General features: G+C 41.3%; 1 protein-coding gene across 1 annotated transcript; it reads right to left on the bottom strand.

The window, feature by feature from the left end:
• Nucleotides 1-11002: 11002 nt before the first annotated feature.
• MESDC1 (mesoderm development candidate 1) lies at nt 11003-12768 on the bottom strand (the record flags this gene model as incomplete). Its single annotated transcript, XM_010009319.1, has 1 exon — nt 11003-12768. A coding segment is annotated over one exon (996 nt), but the record flags the coding sequence as incomplete, so codon positions are not given.
• Nucleotides 12769-12773: the final 5 nt, after the last annotated feature.

Genomic DNA, 12773 nt, shown 5'->3' with positions numbered 1-12773 from the left:
AAAGCTTTCATTCCGATGAAGAAAGGATCACTGTAAGTACACTTGGCCCAAGCGCCCTTAACAGGTATTGTGACTCACAGTGCTCCACAAATCCCATAATTAACAGAATTGCATCTCCCTATCCATTAGCTTAATCCAAGCTAATTCTAGAAGGGCCTTTTTCTTTCCTAACAACTGATCTATACTTCTTAACCAAACAAGTTTCCACCTCCTTCCCTAGTCTTAACATGCAGAGACCCAAAATCATTGGCAAGGCATGAGGATGACAAACATTTACCTTATTACCGAATGTATTTCCATGTAGGTCCCTGCTTATAAGCAGAAGTTCTCAGCTAGCTGCTAATTCTGATGCAATTTTTTAGCAATTTATTTTAGTAGTATTATTTGGTAGATCTGCTCTCTATCCAGGGCCCCTGTTTAATGGTTAACTGCCCTTCAAGCAAACTGTATTCCCAATAGTACTTTCTATTCTTTGAAGGCAAGAATCATACTATTTTGTAGAGAGATATGTGGGGAAGAAAGGTCAAGTCTTAGGAAGGAGTCCCCTTTCTGTGTGTGTTTTTATACCTGTATACCTCATACCTGCATCTACCACACCTGATCCTTATCTGTCTGAAAGAATCCCTGTGGCTGCACCATTTACTGAGATCAAGGCAAAGTTCATTGTTTCTGGGGATTTCACCCATAAAAACAAATTCAAAAGGCTGCTTCTAAAACATAGAAGTCCACGTTTCTTTGGAAAATCCCACATGCCCTAATCTCAGGCAATGCAGTTCTTAACTAGCATTACAACCCCCTCACAACACGATCAACCTGTACCTCCCGGTTTTGTATATGTAGGTAGAACCCACCCTGCAAACTAGATCTAAACTAGGATCGTTTTTGCTAAGTATAGTCTAAAAGGCTTTAATTCCCAAATAACCTGGACTGGAAGAGATAATTCTGTACTCTCTGAAATGATGATAAAATTAAACAGTTTGAAAATAGTATTCTTCAGGCTTGCAGGAGTCCTCAAACACACTACTACAAAGGCAACAGCCTTTAGAATTACTAGGTTGAACTCTCATCAATCTGACTAATGCAAAGCACTAGTTTTTCCCTAGAAATAAACTTAGTATCATTTCACTCTGTCATTAACAAGGATTATTTGGTTCTGAGGAAGAATTTATATACTGTCAATATGACTGAAGCACATAAACAAGCTGAGCGCTTTTCTAAAATGAAACTGTAGGATGTCAATGCACATCAACTGTAAAAGGTATTTTAGACTGCAATAAGCAGTGGGATAACTTAGTTACACAGCATCTAATGAGCAAAAGAGATATTGATTGGTTTGCAGTCCACTTCTGAAAACCAAAACAGAGGCTTTCCCTTTTCCCTGCTGAAAAAACCTGCTATTTTTTGGCATAAAAATACATTTAAACTGTTATTTTTAGACAGATAGACCAGATAGACATGAACAGAAGCAAAACATGAAGAAAGGCTTTCACATATCATGTAGGTTATCAATATTTTGGCAGCTGAAAATTCTTTAAATACTCTCATTAACTTTTGATGCATAATCTTGATGAAGAGGGGCTAGTTCAGACAGTTATTGAAAAAGAGATGTCCATCATAACAGAATTTTCCTGTAGACATGGTCTGACTTATTCTCTTGACAGGAGTGATTTTCCCTGGACATTAGTGATTCATGTGAACTCCGGATCACGTCAGTAAAACGCAATCATACAAGGAAGGGCTTTCAACATCTCACAGATCACAGCCTTAAGGATCCAGAACCAGTCGGCAACTGCATCTTCCGTAAGTGAAATGTCCAACTTATACAATCATCTCATAGAGGAGGAAATGTCCAACAGTAACATGAAATGAATGTAACAACAAAACCAGGTAAAACTATGCCTAAAACAGTACTTTGGGGAAAAGCTTTGACAAAGTACTTTGACTTTTTTAATCGTCTTTCTATCAGACAGATTTACTAGTTTTTAAAAGTCTGTTTTACTCAAGCTTCTGAGCACTGCTGTACATTTGCAAAGCTTATTTATCATCCAGGGAAAGTTTTTTTTCCAAAAGAAAAGGGAAAAATACAGCAAAGCCTTCAAAGATGTGAGTGAAATATTTCATCCCCTTACAAGCGCAGCATGTGCTCTCTCTTCTGTAATGACACAGCACAGAAAACAAGATGTAATTAATGCAATTCCTTTGCCAAATGAGTGGGATCTTATAAAGAATTGGCACATAATTCCAATTTGAGCTTTCTTGTCTTAAACAAAACCAAACGTAATACAGAACATTATAATGTACTAACAGGGGCCTTCAACAGACTTTTTCTTTTTTCTCCCCAATACAAGCGACTGCAAAGTGCTGGGCTTGTAATCAAAAGGATACTCAGTGTCTAGAACAGCAATATTGATGCAGCCAGGCATTTCTGTATACTACAGTACAATCATGAAAGTGAACCAAACAAGAACATTTGGCCTTTTGTCATCTCATGTACCAAGACAGAGAGGCATTCCTTTTCCACTGTTCTACCCCAATGAACAGATGTGGTTTTAATCACATACAAAACAAAATGCTCCCCAGTTTCAGGCTATGACTTTGAAATGTAGGAAGAAAAGTATTTTTCAAAGAAAGTTATTTCTATCTAATCATCCTGAAACTGTCCATAAAAGGCAGATAGGCAGGGAATTGGATAAATACACCAGGTTTATCCAGGGTTTTGTTTGTTTGTTCCCAGTTGGAGAGAAAATGAAGGTAATTTTGATAAAGAAAAGAACTTGGGGCAAGACAAGAAATTTTAAAAGCAGCCTCAGGGTCCCATTAAAAAAAGTCATCAAAATAGATTTTACAAAGCAGTGTAAATCCAGATGCTACCTCCCTGTTACTGAACTTCAAAATTGCAGATTAATTGAATACACAATCTTAGCAGAACATTAAAAGAGAGACACAAATGCCACACAAACCCCAAATGCTACTCCACTGGGAAATGGGCACCTAGAGCTGCTACAACTTTAAGCTCATCACTAAATTATGTCTCATGGTATCTAGCTCACCCCCACCCCCAACTAAAAAACATCTCATAACTACCTAAAGTCAGATCACCCTTTCTTCCGAATCGCATTAGAGCTCTTTAACAAACTGTGTGTGAAAGAGTTCCAAAGAACATGGATTACAGGCAGCTCCTCAAGACCTATTTTGGAAGGATGTATGTGGTATTGAGGTAGTTGGAACCTGCATACAGAGAGAACAGGTATATTCCTGATGCGATCTGGACCTCGATTAAAATGAGCTGTCTTTATGTGTATGGCCTATTGAGGATGACATGCACACAGTACAAAGGGAGCTCTGTGCCACATCTGGGTGTTACACAAGGAGCAGAGAGGGTGGAGGCAGGGAAGTGAAATCTGTGATTCTGATGTGAAGGTAAGACGTACAATGCTGGCATCTGGCAACCAGAAGAGACAAATGAGGTAGAGCTGGGCCTCTGGCCGCTTGTCAGCCAGGGCATAGGCAAGGGTAACAAGAGATTTTAACTCATAAGGGAAGGTCAGGATGGCAAGATCAGAATTATGGCCCATGTTTGTAATTCAGCTGCAAATTTCCTAGCTTTATAGAGTTACAGTAAAACTCTACCACAACATCCTATAATTAATCCTAAACCCACAGGCATTCAAAGTTCATCGCAAATGACCAGGTCCACAAAACATCTAGACATATAGCTCCCACCGAAAATCAATGGGAGTTAAGCCCCTAAATACTCCTACAGTTCTGACCAAATAATTATTTTTCCCCCTCCTTAAAAACCATAAATTCTGCCCACACTGTGTAACAAGCCTCCCTTGCTCGTAGCTTTTCTCAGCCCTGTATTTCACTGTAACTCTTCAGGACTGTTACAGCCTGCAATGCCCCAGCCAGCAGTGCGTATCTCTGAAGTTTCAAAGATAGTACTTGTGTCTCTGGAACTTGTACCACTCACTTCAACAGCTGCTCTTCAGCCTGTTCAGATGCTACCAGCTCCATTTACAGGCTGTTGGGACAAACTGCTCTAATATGACAGTCACAAGAGAAGGCAAGATTACAGACTCGGAATGAGTTCATGCCTAAAGTCAGTATTAAGGAAATTTCACATAGATAGTTTCGCTCACAGATTTTCTCGCAATGCCTAGAACCAATCCCAGTTTCTAAAAAGCAAGTTTGTAATTATGAGCAGAGAAACAATGGCTCACTTCAGCATGAGAAAGAATACACCCAGTATTTTTCCATGCTCTTTAATTTAAAAAAAAGTTGACCCATTAGCTTTAAAGCTGTCAAAAATATTAAAACTGAAATACAGGCCTCAATTTCCTTTTTGTTTCTTTTTTTAAGCAAGACCTAGAGAGTGAGACATTTCAGACTAATGGCTACTTAAAGATGATAAAAGGGGATAAAGTTTTTGAACTATGAATCTAACATTGCCCGAATAGATTGATTCCATAGTAAATTTTTAAACAGAAAGTAAATTTTTAAACACTGACTAAATCTGAAGCATTTAAATAAGAACAGAGGGTTAACTGCATGCCAATTCAGAACTGCTACAGGGCCTATAATCTGTCACACTGCACACATAGAACTACCTGACTCTTCTCATTTTTTCCCCATAGAGTGCACGTTCAGAAAGCAAACAGGGGCTAAAGTACACCTGAACAATGTGCCTACCAATTCAACAGACTTCCTATATTTCATGTGAACCAGATAGAATCAATAGACAGTGAAAAGACTGGAATTGATGTTTTTTTCCTCTGTACTTTAAAAACATAACCCTGGAGGTAAAAATTACTGTCTTGACCATTGGTTATTGATGACAAAATAATTATGATCAGTAGAACACTGTCTCCCAGTGTTTCCCAAGCACATTTTGCATGAGCTGGAGTAACACCTCGTATACACTGAATAGGGCCTAGAAGGCTTCTCAGTTCATCAGCACCACAGCGCCCAAAAGGCTCTGCTCTTTTGAGAAGCATTCCTAGACCTCAGCAGTTTGCCTGAATTTCAACCAAACGAAGCCTCGCAATTGCTAAAATCCAGAGGCCAACCAGACCTGGCCCAGCTCTGCTGCTGATGCTCTGCACGCTAAGACAGCCCCTGTGAACTCAACTGACTGAATGGCCTGAAGAGTTAAATACCCCAAAGATCAGGGGAATAAACGCAGTTTCAAACCACCCCATGATGAGTCCACCCTGGTAGCCGTATGGGCTCCTAGTGCCAATCATATGATTTATAAACAGCCTCAGAGCTCCATGCTCTGCATGAGAACCTGATGTCAAATCTCTCCTCCTCACTGCCTCACCTAAACGTTCAGACCAGGGAGGTGGGAGACGCAGGAGCTACCGCAGAGACTGTCATCCAAAGGCTGGTTAAACTAATTCAGGGATACAGCGGCTCGCAGCAGCCCAGCATACCACTGAACCACACCCTGCGAGTTATTTCCAGCAATCCTAACAGCCACTGCAGTCTAAGACTGTCTTGGGGTTTCCATCTTAAGTTCAGACCCTGCAAGAAATGCTACTGCAAGATTCAAGGCCATGTTCTCTGCTTTTCAGGATTCTCTATCCTTAAACTGAAGTTCAAGTTCCTGCTGCCCAAACAAACATGGAGAAAAACCGTTGGTTTAAAATCGTGGTAGGTAAGTCAAACCCCACCAAACCCCTCCTACTCTGAGGTAGCTCATCCTGGCAGTCATTTCACCTCAAACTAATTGATTTTAAAAGTGAAGTTGAGCAACTTGTTAGTAATAATTTTTCAAGTATTTATTTATTTTGTTGGGGGAGGAAGGCAGGGAAGGAGGGAAAAGTCAAGCTATTTAGCTTTCCAAGTATTTAACACAAAACCCAAAAAAGCTCCATCTGGCAACCAGCAGGACTTCTAAATAATCTAAATAATATCTACATAAGAACCAGGCTGTCTATGGAGTAAGACAACTTCAACTTTTACAGCCACAAGAAGCCTTTATTAACATAAAAGGAAATTATAAAAAATTAAGTTATAACAGGAACAAGAGTCTGGTGAGCTGCCAAAAGACCCCAGGAATCTCTGCATTAATCTTGAAATGCTGCTTTTGACTTGGTCAGAATATAGCATCATACACTGCGTGGTTTTAAAAAAACAAAACACTTAGGTTCAAAGGACTCTAGTGCAATAAAACCAGTTCCAGGAAAAGATCCAGATTAATGAAAATCAATATATAACTCCTCGCTTTGCAACACAAAATGACCCCCTAACATTTTAATATCACTTGGGGAAAACATTAATATTTAATTACACAGACTTCATTGACAGGCCCTGCCTGTCCACAGATGTCCATCTTCATTAAGACAATGGTTCAGAATAGTGCTGCTAATTATTTTAATAGACCTTTGAACTACTCCTACACAAAAATTCTGATAATTCATAAATAAACACCTCTCAGAGGACACAGTATTTAATTTGCCAAGTTAGTCATATGCAGGATTTGGCCCTGCACTTCATACCTAGTCTGTATATTTTTTGGCCTGTTTTGTGCATGATCCAAACCTGGTGGTGGTTTGGTGGCCTATGTGAAATACTTTAATGGTCTCAATGCCCTCGTCAAATTGCTACTGGAGTTTTCTGTCAGTTTCACGGCAAAAAGTCAAAGAGTGAAACCAGTGGGCCCCCCAAAAACCACACATATTGTCACGTTAACCTATGCTGTGAGGACAGGGCAGCCTTGAAGCTCTGCATTTTTGCTATCCCTGGGCTACAGGAAGAGAATTTCTATCTTTTATCATTGCCCATCTGGCACCTTTCACAGGCAGCAAGAACAAAGAAGTAAAACGTACTGGTCCTGCCATCTGCTTCTGCTTGTAAAATCTAGAAAAAGCCTGATAGGGGGGAAAAAAAGAAGTTAAAAGCCAACCCCTTCATTTCCCACCAAACTGCTGTGGCAGGTACACGGTTCTGCCTGTACTGCTAATACATATGAGGGCAACTTGAGGCGCTCTGTTCCCTACAGCGATACAGCCACTCAGTGCTGAGCATCCCCAACACTCCTAACCCCACATCTTCACTCACAAGCATCTAACAGCCCAGAAAGAAAGGTTTTGTTGTTTGAGATTTGCTTAGTGGATCAGCCCCCATTTTATCTAGAATAGGAAAATTCCTGTGGGTTTAATAGGACGTACTACCCTACAGATTTTCCTCTGGTTCCACCTCCTTTCCCATCAGCCACATCCCCTCTTGCTGCAAGGCTGCATACACCATGTGTTGGCTCGACCCCTTCTGTCTCTGACAGAAGTTTGGCCAAAAAGAGCAGATTTTCTGCTACTTTGATCATTTCCTGTGGTAAAAAGTGAAGGGAATTATCTGACCCATGGTCTTTTTTCTTTTCCTTAGCTTTGAAAAATAATGTGGATTTACATTTGCAAGGTCCCTTAAACAATGTACTTGCTTCTCAACTGCATTTTGCTGCTATTTACTGGTTGTCTTACAGAACTTTTTTTTTTTTTGGTTTTTTTTTTAGAATCAGAAAACACATTGCTCTGATCCTGAACTCAAGAGATTCAGCTGCTGTAATAAATCAGTAATGAACTTCACTATGATGAAGCCACAACCAAAAGGTAATACCAAATTCACAGGCAATACAAAAGTGACAACTTTTTCCCTGTTAAAATATTTCTTACATTTAAAAAATAAGTTTAATTCTCTTTTGGTGGGGATTGTGTTATTTTTGGCTACAAATCTGCATTGCATAATGTGTTTAGAAATAGGTTAACCCCTTTATTAAACACAGTTAGAGTAGATCTATGACATATGTGATACAAACATCCTAAAATACTAAGTTTTCACAAAATCACCACAGTTCCAGATCAGAAAACACATCGCATGCTTGTCTGAGCCTATGTTGAAACAGTGACACTACCTGTTGACCTACATGGTGTACACATTTGGGCAATGAGAGCCTAAAGTATGACACCAAGTGATCACCAGTGACCTCAATGTGGCCAGCAACTGCACCCTGAGAACTTATCCGTTATGGGTTTTTTGTGTCCCAGACTACGAAGTAAATGACCATGAACATACCTACTGAAATAATGTCTTATATTGGAATTAATACTCTATAGGAATACATTCCAAAATAAATTATCACAATGTACATTAAGTCTTTACAAATGTGGCACTACAGCATTTAGAATACATGTATGTTCACACTTAGCAATGCAACCACACTTTCAGCTCAGAACATACCACAATGTTCATATGTGTATAGAGACTTTTTCCTGTTAATTATTTACTCAGAGACCATAAAAATAGTTGTACTTGTTTGCATCAAAAACCTTCTTTTTTTCTTGAACTTTGTGGTGGGTATTATACAAATGGCACAGATTTTGACAGATACTCTCTTGAGCTGAGGCCAGGGAACGCAGGGCTCCTTTTGTGCAAGTTCTATTCTGGAAACAAATGATTGAACATTTTGAAGTGTTAAAATTACTGTTATTTTAAAATGTTACAGTGAGTTCCTTTGGTGAATTTACCATTTGTGTATATTTTTTTCCATCAGCTTGCTAACTAAAATCATGGCCTGGCTACAGTTCACGTTTGATTTTATAAAACTGAATCCCCCGCAAAACCCACACTCCTTAAAAGCAAAGGGAGATCCCAAACAGTTTGCTTTCCTTTGGTGTCAAAAAAAGGGAAAAGATACATACTTATTTAATATGTATGCATATAGTTCACTTTAAAATATAATCATAAAGGGGAGAAGAATCTGCAGTATCCTTGTTAAGACAAAAATTGCACTAAACCACTTAAAATTTTACCACGACAGAAATTGGCGCTATCATCGTTAATAATATATTGTCTTTCACACACAGAGGTAATAAGGAGGCTGCACTGTGATCCATATAACCTCAATAATGTATAAATGAATCAAAAGGTACCTAATTAGTTCAGCAGCACCAAAAATTATTAAGTAGAAACATCAAAAGAGCCAGTGGGACATTACTTTTTTTTTCTTTGTCAGACATGCTGCAGAGCTGCCCTTCAGAATCCTCTGGTTTATATCTGGAAGCAGGCCTCCAATGTAGGTCATGGTAACTCAAAAGCCCTAGAGCTGAAGGATGCCGCCCTAGCACCGGTCCCCTCCCCAAGCAGCACTGCCCTGCAGCCTCCTCAGCACCATCTCCGCACGTCCCACACGAAGTTCTGCACCATCCAGGATCTATGCAAAGGAAGGGTGGAGCCAGTTCCGCACCTCCTGTCTGCAGCCACAGAAGATAGTACATCCTGAAAGCATTACGTTTGCTGTAGTCCCCTTTTCCTCCTTCCCCTCAGCGCAACTGCGGAAAAGAAGGAAGGGTAGATTGGGACGGTATCTCGGCTTCCACGGAGACGTGCGACAAAGGAGGGAGATACAAAGGGTAGTTGAGCAGACTACCACAAACACTAGAGAAGCACAGGACCTCCCTGTAGATGTCCCTGGCCTCCTACAAATCTCTCCAGAGTCCTACAGCGGTTTCTGCCATCCAGATGGGAAAACGTGTGTCCATGCACATGTGGGAGTGCCTCTGAGGAAATACCTGTGAAGGCATCTAAGTCAGAGGTAGAACAGCATGTGTATATACTTATGTATGAAAAAACACGGAGAGAAATGTTGCTCTGTATGCCACAGACGTGGATCTCCGGGCCTCTGCAGTGCATACTGCCAGGCGTACACTGCATCAGAGACAATGTCATAAGAATGTCATACCAGAGAGCAATGGGGCTTGGGCTGGCTTTTTCGTGAACAAAAGTCCTAACCATGCAATTTACTGAAATCAGAGAAGTTTCATTTAAGAATGAGCAAAATCTAATACTGGAGTCCTTTAAAGTCAATTAATTATTTTTTTCTAACCCTGAAGATCTGTAAGTTAAACTTGTATATCCTTCACAGGATGTACTAATCTACTATGTAGTCATGTTTGACTCTGCTTTGAAATTAAGTAAAAGCATCACGTGCAAGCGAAACAATAACGCTGTAAAAGGAAGACCTTTCACTAGTCCAGGACTGTTCCATATCCAGACCCAAAAGGTTTACTTCTTCCAAGGATTAAATAGGACAGTGCTTCTACACTGAAGGTTTAAACCACGATAACATTTTAAAGGTACGTTCTCTGATAGCTTTCAACATTGAACAATCTGCAGACTTATGAAAAAATAATCCAGTTATGCAATGAAGCTGGGCAGACAAACAAAGCCTCCTCGCCAGAAGACCTGCTCTTCTATTTACTTTTCATGGAACATATAGAAGGCAACAAATCCCACAGGTCAACAAACACTAGCCTGAAAAAAGCCATCATTGCAATTATGGGAACCACGTACCCCAAGGTCCACTCAACATTCCCAAAGAATTCACACGGAGGTGGCCTGGGCCTGTAAAGCTAACTTTTCCCCATTATTTCCATCATCAAACTCGAACTACTTCGACAGACATCCATAGTGAGGAGCTCCAACACAAACCTCTGCGGAACCAAAAGGCTCGCTTCGGCAAACCTCCACAGTCCCAAGCAGACACACAGAACAAGGAGGGCTACCCAGAAGGGTCAAGTTTTTTGAACACTAAGTTAACATGGAAACTCACAGGCTTAACACAGATGGCCCACAACATCCTCAAGAGTTAAAACACAAAACCTGCTCACAAGGTAACACGGAACACTGATAGAGACACCACCAGCTCGTGCCCTGCTGCAACAAGCAGACAGGGTGATCCCAACGCCTGCAGCACCGTCCAGCTTCCCATAAATACAACTAGAGTATCTCTGTCAGAGGCAGCCAGAGGAGGAGGAGGAGGAGGGGTGGTACTGGGGGAGGGACAGTATTTATGAAAATAAAAGAACTCAATCGAAGCCTGTATGCTGCTGTCTACAACTACAGTTATATTTGTACCACCCATTCCCTGGGGGAAATGACATACAATGCAAACAGGCCTGGCTGTTCAATTATTCAAGTATTAAGAGATTCACGGGAAGACATCTGAGAAACATAACATTTTAATAGATGAAATAAATACTCCAGTACATGCAAGATAAAAACTGACATTGGAAAAAAAAAATTAAAAATCACTTTTGTTATAGTGTAATTTGTTTGTTTGTTTAAACACTCACAGTAGCTTTTCCCCCAGTTTGGAAATCAACACATGGAAAACATAATCACAACCTCCAGTCCTTCCACTCCTACACACCAAATGCACTTCTAACCTAACACTTGATGCAAAATAAAAAAGTCATACAAAACGAAACAAACAAAATAGTAGCTACATCCATCCTCTATGTGGTGGTGGGGTTTTAATCATTTCTTTTTTAAATGAGTGAGAACTGAGGTAACCTTTTTCCTGCACAAACAGTAAAATTTAGAGGGGAAATTTTGGAAGACGAGACAAGACAAACTTTAAAAACCGCACCCAGCGCGATTAAAGCTTCTTTTTCTTTTTTTTAAGACACCCCCACCTCCCCAAATAGAAAATACTTCTAAACAGTTGTTTTTACCATCGGTGTGAAGACCTTGTTGGTTAAAGGAAAATTTTATCTGCAGATACTTGCTGGACTTTAAAGTAAAGTAAAAAGAAGCCCAAACCTGCTACCTTTATTAGTACGTATAGTTTGAATATGTTCTGCTTCTTCACCACATGAAATCAAAGGATTGGGCTCATCCAAGCAAATTCTTTGGTATACAAAAAAAGGGGTGAGGAGGTGGGATATTATTTTCCTTTAGCAATGACTGGGATCTAAACAGAAGATGTGGGGGTTAATTCACAGAATTGGAGTTCACTGGCGGTAAAGTCCTGGGTGAAGATCTTTCTCTTAGTGCCTGAGATAACAGGTTGCAACCATCCGAGACGGCGCAAGCGGAGTTCCTCAACCTTTCCCTGTAATCGCTCATTTTGGTGCTACTTTCGGGGTGTTGGGCTATATCCCTGAGGCATTGGGTCAGGAGCACACAAGCGGATACCACACTCATGGCTCCTCCTAGGATGGCAGTTTGCACAGCTTTGCCCTCTGGATTAATGGTGGCAGCTTTACCCAAAAACTGGGGCTCAGTGGCAAAGCCCACCAGAGCGTAGACAGACTGCACCAAAGGTCCACTGAACAAGACGCACCGGTTCCTGGTCAGCTCGCTGGGTGAAGTCTTGACCTCCTTGACGCACGCCAAGAGGGCTGAGGCGCTGGTGCTCATACATTTGACACTGAGTTTGAACTGCTCCTTAGCAAATTTATCCTTGGATTTCTCACTGGCCAGCACGCAGGCGTCTGTCAGGAATTTCAAGTTCTTGGACATGTTCTGAGAAACCTCCAGCAGGAGCTGAGGGCTCATATCTGCCAGAGGGGTGGTCTTCAAGACCCCGCAGCCGTGCTCCACCTCATGCCTACATCGGGTCACCTTGTAGCGATCCACCAAGCCAGGCATGGCAGGCTGGGCCCCCGGAGTCTCCACTGCAGCCAGATAGGGAGCATGGGCAGAGCACTCAGTCAGGGAGCCCACCAGCTCCCCCATCTCCATCAAGCTTTCCCCCACCTCCCCGAAGCGTCCCATATTGAGCTGGCTCTGGACGTCGTGGGTCAAGATGGAGAGTCCTTTGGTCCTGGCGATGATCGTGTCCCTGCACTTCTCGAAGGACTCACCAAAGACAGACAGGCTCTCAGTGTTCACCGGCCTGGTCTCGCTCGACAGCAGCAGCAGATCGGCCACCAGTTGCATCTTGATCTTGCAGTGGTCGCAGATGGAGACGAGCTTCTTCCTCTGCAGGG

Source organism: Nestor notabilis, unplaced genomic scaffold (genome assembly GCF_000696875.1).
Source record: "Nestor notabilis isolate BGI_N333 unplaced genomic scaffold, ASM69687v1 scaffold182, whole genome shotgun sequence".
Lineage (NCBI taxonomy): Eukaryota > Metazoa > Chordata > Aves > Psittaciformes > Psittacidae > Nestor > Nestor notabilis.
This window is presented reverse-complemented; position numbering and strand designations above follow the sequence as displayed.